Genomic DNA, 26,253 nt, shown 5'->3' on the forward strand with positions numbered 1-26,253 from the left:
TGAATATATGTTATTGACTGGAATCGTTAAACTTTATATTGCTTGGAGTTACGCTTAATCTCATCAGCACATATATCAGTCATCCAGTGTTTTAATCCTATGAGTCTTTATCACGACGGAATATTTCCATGAGTAAGACAGTAACCTTTTAACCCATATACACAGGACAGGTCACCTCTCGGGGACACGGTCATTCAGGAGACAATTCATTCAACGGGACTTTCCCGATCTCGTGGTACTATGTTTGATGGCCGCCCATGACAACGTTCTGTCATCCAAATAAGTTTCGCTTGCAGAAGACGGATGGGATCATAGATACAGATAGCTTCTGCTTTACCTGAAAACCTAAAGCAAGAGTACAAAACCTTCACGTTAAGTCACAAGACTCTTGCTACTGTCGCCGAATCAAGACCGACCTCACAGAACCACGTGAGAATTTAATACGTCGTATATCACGTCGCCTGGTTGGGCCCTTTGAATACATCCTACGGCCGTGTAAGTACGACGCGGTATGTTCAACACCTTCTGACCACAGACAACCAGATATACTCTCAAAACTCCCTCACGCCAGAGATCAGAGAAGCTCCTGGACTGATATGAACCCATAGATTTGACCTAACTGCTGTGAATATCTCCTACCTTCCCAAAGTGCGAGTACTGCGCCCTGTGCCGACCTGGTTGACCTCGCCGATAGTGTTCACAGAGACAAGGGGTTCCACGTTATCAGGACACTTTCCTCCATCTTCTGAATACATCATAATGAACATCATAAGTGTTGTAATGTGTCTGGCTGCAAGCCACCTTCCGGCTGTTCACGGTAAGACATTTAAATTGTATTAATTTCTTTTCCATTTTGCGTTTAATAGTTTAGAGTTGATGTGATGAAATTCAACACCGTGTTGTTTCAACTCACTCGGAGTGGGTATTTTGTTATTAGTACTGATTCTTGTGCGTTCCAATACTTCCTGTACTTAAAATGTGTTTTACTCATTAAGGACTTATCATCACACACAACCCAAGATTATATTATTGCGTAATAGTATTTCTATTCTTATATTATGTCTGTTTGTAGTTCAATTTGCAAAACGTGATTTTCAGTTACATAACGTTTGTATGCGATTGAAATGAATTAGTGTTTCTATATAGCAGAACTGTTTCTAGACAGGTGACAATGCCAAATTAGCCTGCTTGGTGTCTGCATTTATTAAAAGAAAGACCTGTGCGCAGACAAATATGAAGCCGAGTCGAACAGTAGCGAGTACTACACAGTTACCAAGATACAGGCCCCTAAAAAATCGTCACCGACATTCTCGAAATGTCTACACGACCAACAGTGAAGTAGTATTATTGATCAAATAGTTTAAAGAACACAAAGCATATGCATGCGGAGATATGTAAAGAACGCAGAGAGTAAATAGGTTGCACAGCACAGATAAGCCCGAGCACCTTGATACAAAACACATATACCATGTCAACCCTTCACGGTGTCGGTTTATTTCATCTAGCTACAATAAACAATACATGGTAGTTATAGCAGGGTAGAGTAGGCCAGGTTGGATAAAGCAGGTACTGCATAGGGTTCTCGCGTTGGATAAACACTTATCACACAGGATTAACGTCATAGATAAATAGGTATCAAGTGGGTTTCATATGTTGCATCAGGAGAGATCACTTTGGGACCACTGGCTGATGAAGAGGATATTACTTTTGTTCACATCTTGGATAAAGTAGATATCTCGTAGATTTCACTGGTTAGATAAACTAGACATTAATCAGCGAGTTTAGTTTCACGTCGCTTTAAGCAACATTCCAGCAATATGAGGACGGGGAACAAAAGAACTTCAAACATTGTGCCATGTGGGGAATCGAACACGGGTCTTCGGCGTGACGAGCGAATACTTTAACCACTAGGATACCCCACTGCTCCAGACACCAGTAGGTTTCATATATTTGATGAAGTATATATGACATAGGGGGCCATATGTTGTTATTCAACAGGAGCGTTTACTTGTTGGATAAAGGAAATATCACCCTGGTATCACCTGGAGGATGGTGAAGATATCACCCAGCGTTCATATGTGTGATGAAGTAGATATCACTCGTGATTCTTGCATGTTGGGGGAAGTAGACATCAAATAGAGGTCAGATGTTTGATAAAGTAGGTACCACGTGAGCTTCATATATTGTAGGTATGATGATGGGTTCACGTGTTTGATAAAGTAGAGGGCAGTGGAATAGTCTAGTGGTTAAAGCTTCGTCTTGTCACGCTGAAGGCCGGGTTCTATTTGGCAAATGGGTACAATGTGTGAAACCCATATCTAGGGTCCCCCGCCGTGATATATTGCTAACAGCGGCGTACAACCGTACTCATTTCATAAGAAACAAATTCCATGGGACTGTGGTGTTGGTGGTGTATTTATCTTCATTCCTATGTATAGAATCCGTTCTGAACTAAAATGGAGATGAGCAGTGATTAGGAGGCCAAACGACGTTAATCATTTTGACACACCCGTGGATGAGAACCCCATGTGAGAAAACTGGTATCACGGGTATGTGTGAGATCGATTTCTGATCCTGTGGTTGGCTACTCCATGGTGGTGACCTAGGGTCAGGTTATGACCGACAACGTTCCTGAATAAAATTCATTGATAAGTTACGCGTGCTTCAATCGATAGGAAACTTGTTGCACGTGCCATAAACCCCTTACTCCTGCTGTCTTCGCGAGTGCAACATAAACGTGTGTTTATAGATGAAACACATATACAATAAATATAACGCTATTCTAGTTGTTTTCTAATTCCTTTTATGTACACTTTTATTGTAATCATGGGTTATAAATGGCTCGAACAATCAGTGATACCAATGAAAATCGGCGTTAGAGATAAAGCCCGGGATCACATTCGAATATCTGAAATGTACAACAGTGGTACTTTTACTGAGGAGATGCCACAAGTGTCATATGTATAGTCTTGCAAAAATATGATGACGTCAATGCCTGCTCACTGAGAGATCGATTTGTCTCATTGTTTCTTCCATGAAATGATGAAGACGACATTTTTCAATGATAAACATGATGATTCACTTCCCGCCCCGTGCTACTGTGTGATTCCAATGCTATCAAGTTCACTCATGACAATCATATCAAAACAGACAAGTTGAAACAATGCTGAACGTTTGCAAGGGTTCACGGGTGCAAATTGCAACACGTGTCTATTCTATTCAGTCGAAAGTGTACAGGAACGGTTGATCTACACGCAAGCTATGGCTTTTAAGATATTCCACCGACGCGTAATAATGCGAAAATCACGCCTTCATGACATACAGGATGTGATCAACTCACATTTCATACTGACAGCCCCGTTACACTCCAAGTGGCAGTTTCTGGCTCGGGAAAACGCGAAGGCTGAACTCCGACGAAGAAGAGTAGTGCCCCATTGATAGTGAAAGTATCCTCAGCAATGTCACATTGAAGCACACGATTGACACCAAATTACACACATTCAACGGCCTTCGCTCGTTAAATACGTTCAAAAGACTCGTTGTTAAATAGATTTATATGGTATTTGACATACACTCGTTTAGTAATCTCCGTGTACTCACTCCTCTGTAACTGGATTTACTGTTTCTATGTAATAGTTAAAACACAGAGAGAGAAATCTCAGGGGGTTATATAAGAAGGGATGGAGCGAGCGAAGCTAAGATTTCTCTACATTAATTCTGACATAAAACTCTGCCATCGTTTGATCGACAGTTGTGAAGTGACGTCGAGATTTATCGGAACGTATACCCTGAAGATATGGAGAATGTGGAGATCGAGCCATGAACGAGCAGTCAGATTTCGTGAATGTTAATGTTTTGTTCGACGAACTTTTCAGCAATACTGACTTTGAGTCTGTTGAAAGTACTGAAGCTCCAAGTCGAACCCCGCTGCTGAATATTCCATCACAAAATGTTGTAAAACACGAGGAAAGTGACGGTCGTTTCGCCCATGATACTGAAAAGAACAAAAGGAAGAAAACGCGACAGTGGGCACTGTTTGGAAAAGACAGTGGGTGCAGTGCCGAAATCAGAATTTCGTAAGACATTGGACGAACACATGAAGAAATTAACGTCAAAAGGCGTTGGCGTTGACAAGGAACGTTGTGACCCAGTAACAGAAGCGGGTAAACGGAAAATGTGGGAATGCCATGCGTTTTCTTTGGATTCGGCGGAAGGAATAAGTAATGCTGTCTTTTAATACAACGGAAAAGCGTTCGCTTTCCGTGGACTCCAAGAACATAATAATTCAGAAGCGGATCAGCTTTGAGGTTTGCGTGATGCAACTAAGGACAAGCGGTACGTTAAGTATGTGCCACGCGCGTGTTCCGAAAAAGGAGGACTGAAACATCACCGCATTGATGATGAACGTATTCACTACGAATAACCCGGAAACCCGAACTGTCTAGTAGAACTATATGGCAAGTATAGCTTGACGCCATTGATGACGGCCTACCTAGGTTCGGTGTAAGTTGTCTTCCAAACAATAAACTGTCGGGTATGTACAAGAAGTTTTATCAGCAGGCAATGTGTTTTTTTGTTTTCATCATAAACAGATGTTACACATGCGAGACGTAAATACATATATAAAGCGAGGGGTCACAGTGCCCCCAAAAGAAGCGCATAGGTGATGTGTACTTTTGAAACTCTGTTAACCACCTACTGTGTTCAAACAGTGGTCAAAATCTTTAACAAAAGTGTTGATAACATGATTTATACAATTGCACAAGTAAAAAATCGATTTTACCCGAAAATGATGATTTTGATGAGATTTCATACAAGGATTAAAAAGGCCACAACACAACAGAATTTTTTGTTCCATTTGAATCTGTGCAGAAAAGAGCATGCACTGCCTGACAATAAAAATCCAGATTACTTTCGGAAATTGGCATTCGTTTTGAAGGAGTTTCAAGGTCAAATCACTACACCACGTCTTGACTGCGACACGGAACATCGTCACTGAACGAATGTACGCTGGAGATTATCAATCTTCTGTTGACAAGCATCAGAATGATATTCTGCACAAGATGTAACGGCTTGCAGCTTTTTACAACCAAACAGGTATGACAATGAACGTCCCCTTACAAGCAGCCCTCGAGTTACCAGATTTTGAGTTTTCCTGCACTCACAGAAAAGCTGTTCAAGTGTTTCTGGTTAGGTTCCTCAGTACATAAAGCAGTGGGTGAAGTCAGATGTCCGCCAAGAAAAGTTTGTGTTGTTAAATTGCCATTAAAAATTTTGTACTGAAATGTTCTTGTCTTATTATCAACGCAACAGTTGTTGATAGAAAAAAAACATATTTCGTCATAAAATCTGTTAAGACTGGAATGTGTAGTTTGGATTCCTATTTATTTGTAATGTTTTCGAAGTGTGGCTCTACCCTTATCACATAATGTTTGGTAGTTGCACTTACTGTCTTTTGACGACATTAGTGGTTTCCACATGTCAGTTTTGCTTTCTTTATCAATTATAAATGCAATTTCAGTTGCTTTGTAAATTCGTTTGGAAGAGCTTTTAGTAATATAAAATAAAGTAAATATATTCCGGTAAGGTCATATTTTTCTTTGAGAGTGTTGAAATCAATAGGACTCCCGCATCTGTATATAGGTCACAGATGTTTTGAGGCCACTGTCATACTATTTAAGGAATTCTTTAAAATCATGTCGTTTCCATCAAATTTAGAATGGGAGGTTAAACGAATTCATTAATGGTTGTAACATTTTTATTTGCTACATGGCTGTAGCTAAAAAGGACATTTTGACAAAATCGATTCTTCAATACTTTGCTTATACATTTTAATTTGTCTCTGGATGTTGAATATTGCTGTGTTTCTATATGGGCGAAGAATTTCGTTCTTCGATTTCCATGGGCCTTTCGTTCTTAACAGACTTTAGATCTAGATTATTTTCATATATTTATCAAACATTTCCACGTTTACCATTTTCAGTCAGTCAGTCGTATTCGGTTATAACCATTGCTATTTTATTTTATCCCTTTTACCAGATCATACAAATTAATGGAACAGAGAGTTTAGTCTTTTGAAGGATTCTTTGTCTGGACTTGTGTGAGATGTGTGAATAGAAGTAATATTTGTGATTTAAAAATAGGTATTTTGCCTCTGAGAGTGAGACATCTCTTTGCCCATCAGAAAATAGCTTTTCTAGCTTTTTCAAATTGTATAGGAAAATTCATCGCTGTCATCGCACTTAGATTTGTATAAAAAAAATAGTACCTAAGATCTTGAAGAGATCTTTCGACCACTGTGAAACATTGTACAGCGGCATTTTTACAGACAAGTCCGTCACAGGTCGAAGTAAACATCGCAGTGATGCTGTGAGAAGTTATAAACGTGAACAGTTTGAACTTCTACAGGACATCAGTAATACACTTGGGCCCTCGTGTCCAAATGTCAGTGATCATCTTGAATGCAAATACGATAGCGTTAATAACCCAACTCATGATGAGAATAAAAGGAATAAATCCTCTGTTTCTAGGATCTTAATGAGGAACGGTAAAACTATTATTTGGGATATGCATGACACATCGAAGCATTATTAATATCATTAACCTATTCAGACAAGAACCTGCTTTTCATCCGATCCAAATTTTCTTGTGTGAAAATGAAAATAGACACCACAAAGAAATCTGATTACGCTGAATTCCATATTTTTGTTTCATAAGAAAATATATTTCAATTTCTTGTTTCACAAGAAAATGGTATTTACACATTTTTAATTTTAAACTTTAATAACACCGTGTTTCTATCGTTTATGTCGAGGTGTAGACAGTATGACCTTAACTAAGATGTCACAGACTGCCACTGTTTGATGAGGTCGTAAAGTGATTCACAATGCATCTGCTCACTGGTTAAACCTGTTACGTGTTTTCACACCGGATTCCCTTATCATGTACATGATCCAGCATGCAGTCACAGAAATATCGCATAAACGCGAATAGCCGAACACAGTGCCTATATCTGATGTAACCAACTGCAGTAACATCCCTGACCCCTCTTCCACACTGACTATATCAGACGTTCGACTATATCAGCTGTTTCAAATTTTCAAACTCAGTTTCAAATTGGAGTAAAAACTTAAGTTTGTTTCGAGACTTCTGGTGGGGCAAGGTAGTGTTGCTACAGCTTCTTGGTGTAAAAATATACCATGAGGCCTAGCAATGGTGTCCATGACAACTGCCTTTGTGTTCTGGGGAAGTTCATCAAAATGCGGTACATCTGTAGGATGTCGTGCCGTAATGAACCGCGGTCCATTCAGATTAGGAGTGATCGTCAGAAGATCAAGTTTACAGTCATTTGAAAGACATCTCTACAACACCAGTGAACTCTCGCCAAACGGTACTAATATCTGATATATTCCGTCGAACTTCCGTTTGCAGCCGTTTGGGGAAACGTCTGGGGACATCTACCTCTAAACCTGGTTGGTTTCGGACCGTTCTGCCGGATACACCATGGTGTAAAGACACTGTGTTTTTGTCACGTCACTTGATATGAACGAATGAACTCTTGTGATTCAGCGAATGTCGGTATCCCCACGAGAAGTTGTTATTCATGGTCGACCTGACGGTCCTTAACATTATTAGTTTGCCGGTCGCTAGTCAATGGAAAAGAACCAACATCTCTTGACATTTCAGCAATTTTCACACGAATGCCACATTGTAGAAGTTCTCATGTTTACAATCAACGAAATCAACTATTGTTCCAGGTTGACGAGCTGACAGTTTACTTTGCTTAATGACGAGTACATGTATATGTATTCCAGGTGATGCTCACCTTGATTATATCAGGTGATATTTAAATTCTAAGTATGGCCCCTCCGAAAGGTAAAAACAAACAAACATAACTATGAACTGTAACAGGGCCATATGGAGGTTAAAAATCACAGATGTGACTTAATTGTCCACAAATGGATCATCATGCACGATTGTGTTATAAACACATCGAGTTTTATCATAAACATCTCTTTCGTATTCGTCTGAGAACACCCACACCCACACCCACACCCACACCCACACCCACACCCACACCCACACCCACACCCACACCCACACTGTTGCATATGATGGAGGTGTTCGGTAACCCGTCGAAATCTACGATTCCAGTATCATATATCTCGGTTCAGCTTAAAATATCTCAGCGTTTTGCCTCCTAGAAAGCAACTCTGAGTTAAGTGATGGATAGTGTTGATGTCTTATATTTCGAATTATCTGTCTAGTGTATTACAATCAAAGCACAGACATGATGTACACTTGTAAAATGTACGTTTAGTCCACAATTTACAAATGACTTTTTCTTACCTGAATGAATGCCATCCTGATCTATAAGTGTCCTGGGTGGAAGCCGACTGTGAGATTCCCATTGAAAATGGGTCACAATGCCCTACTGGTTTCATAGGCTTGTTATCACTTTTTAAATGAGTCAAGTTATATAACCACCTACTTATAATTGCATACCATCAAAATGGGCGTTTAAGTGCACATGACCTCAACTGTGACCTTTGAATTCACACTGATGCATGTCAACAGAACTCATCTGAACTATGGTGTTGACTGCCGTGTCATCTGCCATCTGTACAAGATACTATTTACACAGGGTACTCCAATCTGTCACCTGACTGACACAGCGGCTTTTAAACAACCACACATTTGGTTGTAGTGGCATCACTAAATACAGACCGACTGGAATATATTGGCAACTCAAGTGTGACATGGTAAATTTCCATTTGTAAGTCTGCTATGATCTCAGGAAACCACTTCCTTCGTCTTACCCATCCTATCATCTTACTGAAACTGTCTACGATCTCTGTCTCCAGGCGGTATCTGCTGGTTGTCAAGGAGCAGGACTGGACGTTGCAGGCAGATGTACAGTGTGAACACATCACGTGACCAGTGCTGTAATCTCACGATACCGGCTGTAGCCCTCAGCTGGACACCCCGTGACGTGGCCTCCCCCATCCATACCATGTTGTTCACTGGCGGCACCACCCAGTGTCATGTCTGTCACAGTAAGTGGCCGGTCACAGGGATTGTAGAGACTGGGTCACAGGGATTATAGAAATTGGGTCACAGGGAGTATTTAGATTGGGTCACAGGGAATATAGAGATTGGGCCACATCGAGTATATTATGGTGCAAATGACTATACCACTATATCCACTGAAAATGAAAAAATTCATATTTGGAAAATGAAATATATCAAAAATGGGTACTACATGTTATTTCATATGGCCGAGTACCATGATAGCCAAATCTGACCTGATGCATTGAGCAACCTGAGCGTGCGCATGGTCACGTGACCACAATTCAATGTATCTAATCAACAACAGTTTACCTTGTGTTTTAAAGGCAAGTTTTTGCTAGAATGACAACAAATATTTGTTCATTCTTTTCATTTCTGTTTTACATTGAATATATCTGTCCGTTTTCGTGGTCTCTCTGTGCATATTGTTTGTACACTCAGAGACCATATAATAGATCTATTACATGGTCTCTATGGTCTCTGCTGGTATACATCAGGCTGCAGTTTGCCATCATACATGGAGTGTAGCTTTGTATGGAGGACGTAATACCAGATAATAAAACTAACACATTTCACTAATTACATAATTCCGGAAAATATCATTAACTCTTCTCTAGAAACCTGCGACAATGTGAGATGTGGAGCAGACCGGAAGTGTCGGGTGAGGAATGGCCAGGCAAGGTGTGTGTGCTCCCCACAGTGTCCTCGTCACCTGAAGCTGCTGGGAGTTCTGTGTGGCTCTGATCAGAACACTTACAAGCACTACTGTGCCATGCTTCGCCACAACTGTAAGCGCAACAAGGAGGTGAAACCTGCATACCTCGGACATTGTAAAGGTAAAGGGGCGCTTTAGATTGTTGCAGTCTATGTAAACTTAATCTCATTATTATTCGTTACACTCCTCTATTGAGTCTAATAAACCTTATCATGAGGTCGCGTCAGGTAACCTTTGAGATTGACTAATCAGAACACAGCATACCAAATAGTGAAAGTCGACATAAGCACATACCTTTTGAACTTACCCCGTAACGGTTTGAATCCGAACGATTCCGAATGCTAACTTCGCATGATCGCTTCCGGATGCACATGCAGCAAGCTGCAACACTGTCAAAAGTGACAGTCGCTGGAAATGGCGTTTTTGTCAACATTCAAGGATGCCAGCCTGCGGAAATATTAGCTAATGATAACTTTGTCTTCTGAAAACCATAAGCGTGTGTACTACATTTCAAATATATGACATTGTGTTTTATGCGGATTTTTGTTTCTTGAAGGATCAGTGTCAGAGACTCGGGAATTTTGTAAGTCGCGCTAAACCCTAAACAGTAGCTGTTGTCTGATCGGTTAAATCCGTTCGGCCGTCTCGCCTTTAATTGGACGGTCAAAAGTTACCTGACGCGACCTCCAACTAGGATGTGTTAGTCCAAAGATAATCTACTATTAGAGTCTCCCTGGTTGGACTCAGTGCAGGAGTGAAACGAACAACACTGAGACTAAGTTTACTTAGACTATGTTTGTTGTTACAGAAATTATCAATGCATATAATCTAATATAATCCGGACACAAAAACATTTATTGGTAGCTAGCAATGAAGAAAGTATAATGGTTGTTCGGTGCTAGAGTACGGCTACAACGGCTGTGTTTTGGACCTCAAGATTGCAGCGTTTCGGGAACAGTTTTCCGTCTGTAAACTTTCAGTTGAATAATTCTTTTTTATTGCCAAATAGTTGAATTGTCCTTAATGTCCGATGTTAACGCCACTACATCTGCACCACCAACGTTTGTCTTGGACGTATTCCTCATATGGATGCTGACCATACCAAACTAATCATAATGGAATTTGTTTGCCACAGTAACAAGGTCCAAACAGAGAGACATCGACACATGAATGTTTAAAAAAGAATGTATAGTAAGATGTACACAAACTGAGGTTGAAGTTTGCCTTGGTATCGTTTGTTATTGCAATCGACCACCCGATCCCTTCAATCCCCATTAAGTACAAGCCGTGAATTCCCGGGGTAAATTAGGTCTTCAGTAACCCGTGCCTGGTGCAACAATCAACTAACAGGATCGGGTGGTCAGGCTCGCTCACTTGGTTGACACGTGGCATCGTGTCCCAATTACGTAGAACGATGCTCATGATGTCGGTCCCTGGATTGTCTGGTCCAAACTGGATTATTTACAGGCCGCTTCCATATAGCTGGGACATTCTTGGGTGCCGCGTTAAACAACCAACCAACCAACCCAACTAGTACAGGTTACCTGAAAATCTCTTCAAATGAAGAAACTCCACTAGTGTATTATAACAAAGATTATATATTTAGGACAAAGATTTCAGAAATCCTCTCGCTATTTGTTTTCAAGGTCAATTTTTAACTTTTATAATGTTTACGAAAGGGAATGCCGAAGATGACATTCATGTCTTATTATTGCATTAACCAATAAGTATTTGTGCCATGCTTGTCTAGAGTCGTGTCGCGGAGTAAAGTGCTTCAGACCTCAACATCACTGCCTTCAAGATCAGCACGGCCTGCCTCACTGCGTGCCCTGCAAAACCTACTGTGGTAACGTCCCTTTCTACAGCCTGTGCGGGGAAGACGGCGTCACTTACCCCAGTCAGTGCCATCTAGTGGCAGCCATTTGTATGAAAGGGCAGGCGATCCGTGTTGCATACACAGGACCATGTATTGGTAAATACAAATAATTGATTTCATCATAATATTACGTGAAAAATTTGCTGTAGACACAATCACGGTATAAATGCTTAAAAGGTTGTTTTCATCACAACAACACTCTCTGGCAATTAATCGCCAGATCAACCTAACAACCTGCAACGTTCTACGTCCCATTGGTTGACTTCTTATATAACGTCGTTGCTCCACCTGTTGTTCTATAATTTGTGTTGACCTGGTGTTCTACATCGTATTCCATATTAGGCGGACTGGCATGCTACCCTGAATTATCGGGTGGACTGATCTGTCCAATAGTAGGCGAGTTGACCTGTTACTCTGTATTATCAGGTGGATTTCCTTGTTCTATATTGTCAGGTGGGTTTCCTTGTCGTTCTATATTGTCGAATGGATTGACTTGCAATGGTTGTTGTCTGTTATTAGGTGGGTTGACCTGCGACACCCTGAAGTGCCCGAATGACAGACGTTGTCTTACGAACACCACTTCCGGTCTGCCCCAGTGTGTCAACTGCAAGGGCGCTTGTTCGGTATCTTCCAGAACGGACGAGAAGATCTTTGTGTGTGGCAGCGACGGTCACACCTATAAAAATTACTGCGAAATGCAGAGACGTGCATGTCGGACCGGTGTGGTGATCAAGACAGCATATTACGGTAGATGTAAAGGTTTGTAGCATGCACTCTTTCTGTGGGGATGGACGTAATTGTTGTTGCTATTCTGGGAAGTCATGACATTCACTCGCACACAATCACTCTTACTTTTTTCCCCCGGATCATTTGTTAGAAACGTCTATGTTGCAATCGTTTCGTTTAAGTAACGAATGTTCCCATCTCTAAAGTGTCGCATTACGCAGGGCAGACCTACCTGTACGAGTCTAACTACTCATGGACAGTTTAGTACAACTAGAAGCTTTCATTATGGATTCAAAAACTCGTTTTCAAGATAAGAATAGTTCATTATGTTCCCATAGACCAAGACCACAAAGACTGACCCATGACATCTGAGAATGTCGATGTTTGGCGACTGGGCGGATGGTGCTTCACTGTACAGGGCGTAGGTTTGAAAGAGAGAAAGTGCACCGCTACCATTGGCCCAGCAATGAATGTCAGTTGAAATCATTTTTGTGTGATTTACAGTAAAATGAAGAGGTTTTTATGCATCAAACATCAGGTCTGTATGTAATCGAGTCTAGACCAGACGATCCAGCGGTTTAATATCAGGAGCATTGATCCATGCATTTGGAATATATAACATTCGTCAACCAATATAAGTCTGCGAGCCTGGCCACCCGATCCCTCTTGGTGAGTTGGTGAAGACCAATTCTAACGCGGATGTTCATGAGTTCGTTCTGCAGTCACTGTTGTATGTGAACATGGCTGTTGTGTTGTACGGATATCTAGATGGAGGTACAGAACAACCTCGATAAACCGGACCCCGTTCATCCGGCCGAATCCCACTGTATGCACTCTCTTCAAAACATCGACGTCGACATAACATCTTCCACGTTAATCCACGTTGTTCTCTTTCTTGCAGAAACTTGAGTCGACAGCATTGCAGTCAGATGTGGCCCGTTTTTAAAACTGCGCCATCATCGACTGGTGCATGTAGTGATGGACGGGGATGTGCAATATGACGGCAGATGTACATCTAAAGCGGGGCCATGGGATCGGATGGTTCAGCTGGAGTTCTCTATTGGCCAACGCACAGCGGCATACGCAACACTCCACAGACTTTCTCTTTAAAGTCTTCTGATAGACAGATCCCAGTTTCCCACGGAACGATGTACGGTGTATATTTCAGTTATTTAAGGCAACATTTGCCTGTGCTCACTGTATATATACTTTTCGTTGGCGGTCTTGCTAGCTGATCTGTGTATGAATATGGGCGATTAGGGTGTGTGATAATGCCTCTGCGCTTTCAGACTTTTTCTGCTCGAGGTCATACAGTTAACTGAGGGTGTATGGCGTGAGAATATCACATAAGTATCATCTTCCCTGGTATGTTTATCTGAGAATGTTTAAGTTTGATTTTTTAAGTTTAAGCAAGTCATTATAGGTAAAATTACGTGTTGGTTGAATAACAGCAGAAATGCCTCTTCCGTAATCCCTTCCGGCAATTAAACAGCCCAGTGCCATGTCCATCGTATTGAAATGATTGACCTTGATTAGTAAATTTCTCCTAACAATTTCAACAAGCCATGAGGCATGCGTCGACCTTGACCTGTACTAGTCACGTGGCAGTAATCCGGTCACCTCTCACAGCCACCACTCCCAAGATGAAACGCTCATATTTTCGCGTGTCCACTTGAGATCATATGTTTACACCTGCCTATATCAACTCGAGGAATGAGGTGGCAACCCCCGTTTTGTTAACTCGGACGGACCACGCAGCCTGCAGTGGTGTTCTGGATGCCGCTGTGCCGTACAGTGGATGCTATTTCGCACGCGCTTGCCAATTTTTCATTATTTCAAGTCATTGTTGTCTTTTTTAAACAGAGCTAAGTCCATGTCGTGCATTCTAAATTGTGGGGCAAATATATACATGAAAAGTCGACATTGTAGCCATGGTAATGTCGTTATAAAGGAGGTAATGAATACTAACTCTGGAAATCCAGGGCACGCATGGCATCTGTTCGCCTTGTGCAGCACCCACGAGGATACCAGAGCAGGGTAATGAATGCAACCAGGTAGCTTGATAGTGTGCTGTACGCCTGGATCGCTGCTCACGCAACGGAATTGTCTGAAAACCGGGTGTAACATGCAGGCCGCCATTATAATAATGCTGGTTTCTGTGTGAAACGTCGGGTTAAAAAGCACATTCACTCACCCATCTTTCCACGGACCATTCAAAGCGAACTCGGTAAATGGCCTCGCATAATCTTACATCTAAAGTAGCATTTCATTAAAAACTGTGTACATTTAACCGGCATGCAGTGGGAACTGTTCACAACTGTATGTCATGTTATTTTCGACTTTTGGACAGAAGAACTGGACACAGATTCGTTGTTATGTACTATAAATGTATTGGACTTCAAATCTCGAAAGGACTTCAACTGCTTTATTATTTAAGTATTCATAAATCATTCACATTGTTCATTGTGGTTGTATTGTTTGTTTCAGTCATACAAGTCGTCTATTTTCAAAACTTCACACGCACGCGCGCACGCATTGTTAAGAAAACACACATTCCACTTTACGTTAGTAATACATTCTTAACAACTAACTGTTGGCAAAACACAATGCTATGAACTCCTGCTGAATGTTAGCGTTGAGGCCATGGTAACCTTGTCACCATATTGAGGGGCCACAGTACATAAATAAGTAGTGAGTGTTTGATTGTGGGTTTACGTCGCTTTTAGCAATGTTCCAGCAATATCAAAGAGTGGAACACCAGAAATTGGCCTCACTTACTGTACCCATGTGGGGAATCGAACCAGGGCCTAGATTTTCGAAGCTCTCTTAGCGCAAAGATAGTCGTAAGGGCTACGTATTAACATTATCTTTCGACTACCTTAACGCTTAGAAAGCTTTAAAAATCTAGGCCCTGGATCTTCGGCGTGACGAGCGGACGCTTCAACCACTAGGCCACCTCGCCACCCCACATGAAGAAGTGGTACATTCAGAGTTGAGGCAATAGCATATGTTATACACTATTCTTCATTACATTCAAACTCTGCATTAGACAAATTTAGGGAAAGTGAAAGGAATCGAGTGGTTTGACATAGATGTGAATTAATAGATATTTACAAGATAGTGAAATGGACATGGTTCACGTGTATTACTTGTCATTAATATACAATAAAATATACGTAAAAGAGAAACTGATGTTCATCTTCAATGCTGCCCTTACAATGCATTCAAGTGAAAAAACGAGTTCTTCCCTTTTATTGCCGTTTAAATAGTGTCCCGTTTCAATACTTACATCATCAACCCGTGAACATCCGGGTTAGACCTGATCTTAATCCGTGCATGTTGTAAGAGGCAACCAACTGTATCGAGTGACAGGCTCGCTGACATGGTTGACACATTTGTGTAGATCGATACTCATGCTGTTGGGTATTATTAACAGACCGCATCCACATAGCTGGAATACTTGCCTAGTGCGGCGTCAAACTTAACTTACATCCTAAGTATCCATCTATACTTTTGTATCTCTCTGAGAAGATGCTAACGACTTTGGGGCAGAGAAACTGGGCAAATAGACGATGGTCTCGTGTAATGTTTTAGATGAATCACGATTCTCTCTCGGATTTCTGAAGGTGTCCTAACGACCATCCTATGAACGTCAGCATGACAGATATGTGGAAGGGGAGGGATCACTATGGCTTCCGTAGACTAACGCTTAGCCCCTGAATATATATAATTCTAATGGTAACAAATAAACCCATTTAAATTGAAATGGAGCCCCATTGAAAGGAAGATTCGTGGGAAATCTAGACTTGCTTCGTTTATGGCTTTACATTGCAGGGAGAGCTATAGAGAGTGGGGGGAATTTTATGTGGTTCATGGGCTGTGAGACAGATTAAAACAGCCAGAACGCCTCTTGTATTGAACATGTAAGAATGGTCATTGAGTAGTACGATCAATGCAACACAATGGCGTCGATTGCGCGCTATGCTGGACCACTCTGTCTCTTAAAGATGATAACGCTCGTGATCAACGTAAACGCATCTTAAATGACTGCCTTTAAGTTCAACAGTAAGACATCGCCAGAATGAATTGCCAGGCATGAATCCTGATCAAAAGAACTCGCGAGGGACACTCTACGCCAACTTCAAAGGTCTCCCACAAAGGTAGGCGAACTGGTCACTGACCAGGCGCTACCTGAGGGATGGTTGAACACCAGCCTAAGTAAACTTAGCCTCAGTACTTTTCGTTACACCTCAATACTGAGTCTCAGTGGTGGAGTGTAACGAATAACACTGAGACTAAGTTTACTGGGTTGAACACCGTCGCGCCACATTCGTAACTACTCGTCTCTTTCCATGACCTACAAGAAGACACGCCATCCGGCTTGCCGGAATGACATGAGTGGTTACGAATGCCTCGCGCCACTGTGAGAAAGAGTAGCACCGCGGTCCGCCATGTTTGGGATTTACTAGACTGTATGTGCGAAAAGAATATTTTATGCCCGGTTCGTATACTTTGACTGTTTTCAACCATGATATTGAAGTTTCAAAAAGCGGCATAGCAATGATTCTAGCTCAAAATCTAACAGGAAAGTCGTTACAAATTTCCTTCTATACGAGTGGGACATTTACAAGACGTTGGATGCCGATGAGAATGATACCCCTCTGTGGTGTAGTGGATAGGGTGACCACCCGGAGAGCGGAAGATTTCGATACTCGGTTGTGTCTTACCAAAAGACGCTAAAATATAGTACTTCTTGGTCCCGGTCTGGCGCTCTGAATTCATGGCTTCATCAAGGACTGGTCAGACCGGAGTCAGTATAATCAGGGATAATCTGCGCCTTCTATTCTCCCTGCTATGTTTACATGTGTCTGAGTTTGGTATTCATGCTCAACTGCAGGGTGGTATCTTAGTGAGCAATCACTATAAAAACAGCTTCAGTCTTGGCTGGTACAAGTTGCCACACATACACGCGCATCCACGTCGTCATATGGTCGAAATATTCTCATTACGCACGTGACGTGAAACCCGATTTTACGTCATAGATCTACAGTTAGAATGATTTTACGGGCGTTTCAGTAGTCAGTGTATTGGAAAGAGTTACACCCCTTTAGTAACATTCAAAATGGCTGCTTCTTTAGGATTGAGAGTGGCCAGCCGTCTAACAACAGCCAGTAGGAGCGTAATTCCTAGGTATATTGTGTACATACTACCGCCCGAAAATGCCACACACGGTCACTGTTCTGATTCAGTGTAATACTCTATGCGTGACTAAAAGAATCACAAGATTCTTACCCCGTCCTTGATAACCTTCAAGATCAGCTCGATCAAATCAAAACATTGCGTTCAATGAGGAATAAAACCATTTGACGATTTGCATGATTCCAATAACAAAACTCATTAGATACTTAGTATTTACCTGATTTTTTAAATTACTCAATCTGTCAAAGAAACAAAGAATGCTATTTTCTCCACGCCATGTCTAATCATGCGTATTGACGTTGCATAAACGTGTTTAATTTAACGACTTATTTGATTTGTATGAATGCCATCACAGGTACTATGCTTCTGGACGGCCAGGAGATAATTTGACAACAGCAACGAAACCCCGTCATCAAGATGACAATCAGTCACATCAAGTGCAGACCATCACTGTCAGTGACAAGGTGATGTCAAATGATCTTGTGACCTGCTGATGTTAGCCTAATCCACTCAGATGTATTTTATTTTTAGTTATTTGTTAAGTACTTCACGTTGTTTGATGAAGTTATCTGTTGAAAGCCTTTTAATCATGCTTATTCTATCACCAAAACCAATCAACTTGATCATGTTAATGATGACTTGTTAACATTACTGCAGTTGTTGCTGACTATATCAATCACTCCATCGCCTGGTCCATTTACAGATAGCCACTGTATTGCTTGAAATTTTGAATATTGTTGAGCAAGGTTTATACAGCAAACAAATAAATGATGTATATCTGGAGCCTTCACTCTACACCTGGGTTTGTGGTAGAGAAGCCAGGTGGATAAACTGAAAGAGTTCACGTCTTCTAATTGCAATCAAGGCACAGATGTATGAATGTAGGAGGAAATCAGTTAAAAATTCATAAGTATCCAACTCTTTGTGAAGCTTTCCATTGTCAGATTGTTTCAGTTATGTTCTAGCATCATATTAAAGGTATCTGTTTTAAAGATAGATACACATAACTTAAGATTTAATATCGTGATTGAACTTTTTGCAGTATACTACTCTAGTACTGTTACAAACTCAAAGTTAAATGATAATAATCTACTTCAGTAGCGCCAAGTACGAAAAGGCTTGTACAAGCTATAAAATTTGGATCTAACTGAAAACCGATACACTTCGCCTGTAAACATATAGAATATATTAACTAAACTATTGTATTGTCACATTTATTCGCAAAACAGTCAACTGCAAATGACCCGAAAATGTTCTTTCTTGTGATGCTAGTAGTTATTGTCAGGCTGGTAATTGGAAATGTCATTAGTTTGAGATAAATCGTATATCCTGTTCCATGCCCTTCTGTATTCCAGCGCTGAGTCTCTGAATGTATATGATATTGATAGTAACAAATAAACATCTTTAAATTCCAAAGAGGCCTCAGTGAGTTGGCAGATTCATGTTGGGGAAATATAGACTTGCTTCATTCAGGGCATTAACATTGCAGGGAGGGCTAGGTAGTAGGGAGAATAATGTGGTTCAGGGACTGTTAGACAGACTAGCCCTCCTGCTGTAAATGTTATCTGAACAATACAGGAGACATGACACTAGTGTTTGTGTATTCAGGTTGACATTACACCTCTGACTGGTGTCCCAGAGGAGCACATCACCACGAGACGAGTGCGTATCTTCGTACCTGCAAGGAATGCCATGCAGTCAGGATCTTACGGTACCCGTAGGTGGAGGATTGAGTTTGACCAGAGGGAGAGATGGGAAAACCCACTCATGGGATGGGTGTCAACGTGAGTAATCTTTTCATACTTCAACAGGATCAAAAACTAGAAAAAGACTATACTGTATATAGCTTTTATGTGAAAAGGCACATTGATAGATGTGTTGATGTCTTGATTACACAGCCAGGCTTATCTTAGTATATGATGATTTACATGCATTGAGTGAGTGAGTGAGTATTTTTATGCCACACTCAGCAATATTCGAGCCATGTGGCATCAGTCTGTAAATAATCGATCCTGGACCAGACAATCCAGTGATCAACAACATGAGCATCAATCTGAGCAATTGGGAACTGATGACATGTGCCAACCATGTGATAATTTTGCATGTTCTTTTGCAGAGCGGATCCATTGTCAACATTGAATGTAGATTTCAGTTCAAAGGAGGATGCCATGGACTTCTGTGAGAAAAATGGTGAGTGGTTTTGTTTTCTTTTTTTTCCCTTACCTAAGAAGGAAAGAGGGAATATAGAGAGGAATTGTCACCTTCTTTGTAATTTGAGAAACATGAACTGAACCTTGTCAGTTACCGAACACTTGAGACTGACCCCTGAGATGAGTGTTTTGTTGGAGCTATGATGAACTGATATACTCTCCCCACAAAAAATTGACATGAGAAAAAATTGTGACGTGACATGAGAAAAAAAAGTGACATGATCTCGCCACACGCTCAAGTGCGCGACATCCAAAAAATCCCTAGACTGCGCCAAATCTCTGACCAGACAGTTCGCAGTTGGCTATAGGAAGTCAGTCTTTTTGCCAGAAGACCAGTTCAATGTAATGTCATTCCAGTTATCAACATCAATGATTGATCTTTGGAGCATGACAGTGCTCAACCTCAAGCTGCAGGTGTTTGACAGGACTACCTTCAGCAAAGCAATGTTTAGGTGATACCAATAGCCACCTCGATCACACGACTTGTTGCTTACTAAAGGTTCACTACTGCAGAGCAATTTTCGTGGACTTGTTGGCCCTTTTGTTTTTCTTCCGTGAGTACCCAGATGGTATCCCAGAATTTGTGACTGGTTCAAGACCTGCACCACCCATATGCCCAACTGATAGTTTAAGTATATACTGATCAACAAAGATTAAGTCATTTTTACTTCATTACTATGAAAACAAATGAAACACTTTCAAGTTTAATCATCTGCCCGTGTTAAAAAAAAACTGTTAGAACTGTTATGTTTTTATTTTTTAATTAGTTTCTTATCATATTTGTATGCATGTGTATGCATTTTGAAAGTTAATAAACAGAGCACACTATCTCCTTATACTTATTGTGAATTTATAACATGACTGTAAAGTCTAATAATTGTATAGATTGCCAACATGAATCACATTTCCCACACACCCTATGCGCGACCTTGTGCATGTTGTCTGTAGTGCAGATTCTGCTGAATGCTACAACAAATAAATTAAATGCAAATATTAAAATTAAAACAGACTGTAGTTAGAGACTATAAGTTATAGCAATAATGTCAGACTATTACCTTGTTCAGGAATGTATCCATCAATATCCACATGAAAAACGATATGCCATTCATGTGCAGCTGGTAAATAATCCTCTTCTATGTCATGTGTCTTTCAACAGTCTAATGTGCAAAAAAGTTCCGGTTTTTCACATTGGTGTTTAGTATCATTGATGACCCAAGATACCACACCTGGCAACTGATTGTATGATATCTGCCATTCTAAGTAATTTAGGTAGCCAATAATGAGAAATTGATCGACTTCAACTTCTTTATTCTCATGAAACCACCATCGCTGGTACAAGAGGAAAGAGTGTACAAACTTACATAAATATAAACATGAATACAAACATGTGTCATCATGATGAGTTATTTACGTAACAATTTATACCAGTGAGAGCTAAAAAGTGATAAACGTTTGCTAAGTTTAAAAACAAATGAAACACTTTGAAGTTAAAAGTGTTAAAAAAACCCAGACGACATGACCTTGCTAAGAGTTGATAAATTGGCCCAACTGTGATATTTTGGGGGATGAATGATTTTCTGTAAGAATTAAGTGACATACTTTTAAGAAGATAATGGAATTCATCACCAACTAAGTTGCAGTGGAATAATCTACATATTCTTTCTTCTTTCGGTATGTTTTGCCATCTGCCAGTTTCGATCGGAATGTTTAGATTTGAGGTTCTAAATTTCAAAATAGGGATGTGTATAGATTTTGGAAATAAAAGATATATTTCAAAAGACAGTGGTTTTTTGAAAATATTGACAAGAGAATTCCTTAGAGATGGAATGTTTATCTTCTTGCTATTTTTGAATAAACTGATCTGTTAGGATTTGTTTTGCTTTTGAAACTGAATACTTTGTAGAATAGGCCCAGGGATTTACATATATTTCAGATAAACCGATTCTGTCTAATAATTGCTTTATGGGGTGTAACCAAGGGTATGCCGTAGGGTGTTGTTTATAGGCATGACTAATATATTGGTATGAAACATGAGATAGTTTTATCACCTCAGTAGATGTGAGTTTATGCCAAAAAGACAGCATATTGATTCTTATGTTTAAAGGGGTTCTACCTAATTCGCCATAAACCATAAAGTTTGGGGCGGATTTTCAAAGACCAGAGGCAATTTTTAGAAACTTTAAATAGACACATTCAATAAGTTCTAGTTCAACGTATTGGCAGTTAATTCTTTGAAGGAAGGATGTTGGTTTTACATTCGCACTTCACAACAGGTTGTAGTCACTATAGATTAGTAAATCTACACACATAAACACTAAGTTTTTGGAAATCTACTGTGGAAGGTAAAAGTAATTAATCAATCAGTGTTTTATCGGCTAAACCTTTGATCGATATTTGTTTTTGTAACTCAGCTGAGAAACCCTTTTGCATAACTGACATACACATATTACATGACATGTAATACATTTGCCGCATCAGACCTTAATTTATAATGTTGAGTATTTACTCCAGACAGGAGAAATGCTAAACGGGGACCTTTGTCAAGTAATCTGAGTGGTGTCACCACTAATCATACAAGTCCATTAACTGACCATCAAGTGAATGGTGTGTAGGTTAATACCACCAAACGCAGGTTACAGCAAGGGAGAGGTAATCACTGTATTATTGCATGCAGCCTGAGAACACTTATGGGCCAAATCTGTTTTGAGGATACCAATGAAACTTTGTTGTTACATAAGAAATACATATAAGCATTTGCTGTGTACTTGAGTAAATATGTATACCCAGTTTTGTACCAAAGAAAATGTTCAGATTTTTCTACCTATGGCAAAGTCGTTATGTGTTTTTATTATCATAGGTAATAGACCAGGGATGCCAAGCATAACACATGATGTTTGCTGTGAAAGTTGTGCCAACCCTCAGTACTATCTAAATATAAAGCTTTGCAATCTATCAGACTTATATGAAACAAATGGCTTGCGACAGGCCTGTAGACATCATATTTTTCCATGACATGTTTAAATATTGGGGTGAAAACACAGAAATAGGATCAAAATAAATCAGTCACTATACTATCCAGGCATTGGAAAAAGCCTTCACTGCTGGGATACAATCTGACAAGGAATACCAGTACCAGGGATATTTTCAAATAACAGCATGTGATGGGCATCCACCCTTCTGAAGTTTTAGGGTGAAGAAATTCTGCCTATGTGGACAGTAGCCCAGTCTCTGTGTCCATTCCCGTTGAGGGAGCAGGTGCTGACCAACTTACAGCATGGTTTTGTTGGCGAGAAACATTAATGGCTCTGCATTAGTGCGCCTTTAAACATCTGTGGGATGCTCATAATCAGTGCTTGTGCCAGCACAATCCGCCACCTCTGACACTACAGGCACTTCACACACTTCACACAGCACTTCAGAGAAGGTATCAAAACATTCCTCAAGACAGCATTCGGCATCTCCTTACTTCTGTGGGTCACCACTGCTGGGCTGTTATCATGCTCATGGTGGTCACACCAGATTCTGACGTTTTACTCTGACTTAGTTCATTTGATAGCCCCTCTGTGGTTTTGCAAAAACACTTATTCAATAAAACATGCTTTGGAAATTTGTAAAGCGATAGCTTCACTGTAATTGAGCAATGGTATCATGCATTGTTATGTGCACTCAGTAAGTAAACTCCAAAACAACATGTCGAGTTGTTTTTTTTAGGAGTATAGTTTGTACAAAAATTCATTATTAATTATTCCCAGTACAGGAGATATATAATGAAAATATAAATACAGAATAATAGTTAGGTTTCAAATATTAGGAAAAAATGTGTATAGAATGTCAGGTTCACCATTATCTTTAATAGCTTAGAGAAACACTTCTGCCACAACTAACACACATACAATGGAAAAAGGTATAAGTTACAATTACACAATTTCACCAATGTTTCGAGATAAATCCTAGCCTAAGGTATTAAGAACTTAACTATAAGACAGTTGGTTATCTTGTGTCTTTTTGTCTTAGCATAACATCAAATAATGCAGTAATTTTATTCCACTAGTAGAAATCATGTCATTGTAGTTTTACAGGCAATAAAGCATTTGATCAACATTATTAAAGGTAACTGGGACAGCATGTGCTGTTGAGGCATGCAAAATTTGTGATCCTTTTAATGTGTTCAAAATTAAATCATTTATGCAGTAGCAAGTACTTGATACCTGGTTTAAAATAGGTAGGAAGTCCCTGGTAGCAGAATGTTCTCCTATTTCCTAATGTGAAATACATCATGTAAACAGATCATAGCGTGTTTAGTACCTCTGCATACAGGTATTTATGAAGTCATATAAAAGTAATACCTTTACTTGAATTAGCAGATGACGTTTTATCGCCTGTAGACTTCAGGAAATGATGAATGTCCAATATCAGACATGAAGCAGTAATGTTATTCCTCTGCACATGCACATTGAACTGACCGGTTCTCTGCTGCAATTATGCGAGCATTGCAATGCATAAGAGACCAAGAAAAGCTACAATGGTCATCTTTATCCCTCCGGCATGTAATGCAGGATGCCTTGTCCGTCCGTAATCATTTTGTTTCCAGTGCATAACTCAAAAAACGTTCAATATTTTGGGACCAAAATTGATAGATATAATAATCTCAACCTATGGTTGTGCCTTTTGCTATTTACAGATATTTGGCATTTTTGTTTTTTTTGTTTTTCCATGGAACGTTTTGGTCTTAGTCTAATGGTGGGGTGGGCTTCGTTTCCGGAGCATAACTCAAAAATCGAAAATATTTTTCTGCAAAACTTGGTAGATATATCAGTCAGAACCTAAAGTAGTTCCTTTTGCTATGTACGGGTTTTCGTGATTTATTATTTTCTGGCTTTCCAAGGACTTTTGGACTTAGTCTCAAAAGTGAGAGGTGTGTTTCGTTTCCTGAGCAGAACTCAAAAACTTCCAAATATCTGTCAGCAAAACTTGGTAGAATGTGTGGCAGACCCCAAAGTGGTGCCTTTTGCTATTTACAGGTTTTTCTGATTTATCATTTTCCCATTTTCCATGGAAAAGATTCGAACCTAGTCTCAAAAGGGATGGATAAGTCTCGTTTTTGGAGCCCAACTTGAAAAGTTCTAAATATCTTTCAGCAAAACTCGGCAGATATTGGTCTGTGAGGTAGGCCTTAGAGTGGTGCCTTTTGCCATTTACAGATTTTGGTGATTTATCATTTTCCATGGCATGGAAACGATTCGATTCTTAATATCTTTCAGCAAAACTTGGCAGATATTTGAGGCAGATCTTGAAGTGGTGCCTTTTGCTATTTACAGATCTATGGCTTTTATTTTTTCAAGATTTCCACGGAAACAATTCAAACTTAGTCTAAAAAACATCAAGTAACTGTCAGATGATTTGTCCTTTCAAATATGTAGGGGCCGGTGGGATATGTCGTCTTCCAATGACTCTTGTTTTAAAAATTATAAGATCAATATGAGTATGTTTACAAGTGAAAGTGCACAGGTGGAAACATTTCCTTTGAAAATGATGGCTAATTAATGAACAGAAGCGGTGTCGCTAAAAAATTCCAGCTGTTGCCACTGTACTTTTTCAGGTAGCAAACAAGAATTTTTAATTGCAAATTTGCTACCCCAAAGCATTAATTTCCAAACCTATTTTAGTAAGTGACTGGGATCCAGCATACCTGAACTGGATATGGTAGTGCAATTCAAAATTTGAAAATGTAATGCTGTTGATACAAATGTATTTTATGATATAATTTATCTTAAGATCACACCATTTTCTCATTGGAAACTTTCGCGAAGTGCTATGCAGAATTCATTAGTGACCAGTGAGACTTGGTGAAAAATAACATGGTATTTAAAACTCACAGGAGGGATGGTGCCAGGACTAGCATCCACATTAAATGGTCTTCTGACTTTGATTGTGAGTAAATGTTGTGAGTAAATGTTAATGATGTCATGTTTATCCATTCTGTTTCTTTGTTTAAGGTTGGGAATATTTCATTGAAGAGGAACACTTACCCACTTTCAAGAGAAAATCATATGGTGCCAACTTCTCTTGGAACAAGAAGACTCGTGTTTCTACCAAATAATGAATCTGTCAGTGAAATGTTTGGGAAACCTCCATTCATTTTTCCTCAGTCATTGTATTGCTAGTTCTTGTATGATGATTCAGCTTGAGGGAAAAGAGTAGTCACCAAACCTGGATTAAGGCAGATGTGTTGCCAGTTTCATTTCTTGGGATCTTGTTGTGTAAATATGAAACATGATTATCTGTATGGGAGCGACTGTAGCTGCCAGTGGAATAAAACATTTAACAGCAGACTGTGTTGTCATGTTCAGAATAAAAAGCTCCTGCCTTTTTTGTCTTTCCTGATTGCTGATCCGCACAAACATAGTTGCCAAATTGTGTTGGTGTAATTCTACACTGGCCTGGTGTTCATTTATGTA

The 26,253-nt window shown here is 39.9% G+C and overlaps 2 protein-coding genes across 3 annotated transcripts; both read left to right on the forward strand.

Annotated features, from left to right (window-relative positions):
* Nucleotides 1-219: 219 nt before the first annotated feature.
* Nucleotides 220-14,847, forward strand: LOC137278601 (follistatin-A-like). Of its 2 annotated transcripts, none has more exons than XM_067811064.1 (6): nucleotides 220-817; nucleotides 8,865-9,056; nucleotides 9,687-9,905; nucleotides 11,535-11,756; nucleotides 12,180-12,419; nucleotides 13,288-14,847. In XM_067811064.1, the coding sequence occupies exons 1-6, from the start codon at nucleotides 760-762 to the stop codon at nucleotides 13,293-13,295; spliced, it is 939 nt and encodes a 312-aa protein (XP_067667165.1). In that variant the 5' UTR covers nucleotides 220-759; the 3' UTR covers nucleotides 13,296-14,847. The 2 variants fall into 2 exon arrangements, with proteins under 2 accessions (XP_067667165.1, XP_067667166.1); XM_067811065.1 differs by lacking the exon at nucleotides 220-817 and adding an exon at nucleotides 8,596-8,762.
* Nucleotides 14,848-17,476: 2,629 nt separating this feature from the next.
* LOC137277143 (NADH dehydrogenase [ubiquinone] iron-sulfur protein 4, mitochondrial-like) lies at nucleotides 17,477-26,125 on the forward strand. The gene is made up of 5 exons (XM_067808814.1): nucleotides 17,477-17,576; nucleotides 17,941-18,049; nucleotides 19,194-19,369; nucleotides 19,702-19,775; nucleotides 25,792-26,125. The coding sequence occupies exons 1-5, from the start codon at nucleotides 17,509-17,511 to the stop codon at nucleotides 25,893-25,895; spliced, it is 531 nt and encodes a 176-aa protein (XP_067664915.1). The 5' UTR covers nucleotides 17,477-17,508; the 3' UTR covers nucleotides 25,896-26,125.
* Nucleotides 26,126-26,253: the final 128 nt, after the last annotated feature.

The sequence above is a fragment of the Haliotis asinina genome, chromosome 3, assembly GCF_037392515.1.
Source record: "Haliotis asinina isolate JCU_RB_2024 chromosome 3, JCU_Hal_asi_v2, whole genome shotgun sequence".
Lineage (NCBI taxonomy): Eukaryota > Metazoa > Mollusca > Gastropoda > Lepetellida > Haliotidae > Haliotis > Haliotis asinina.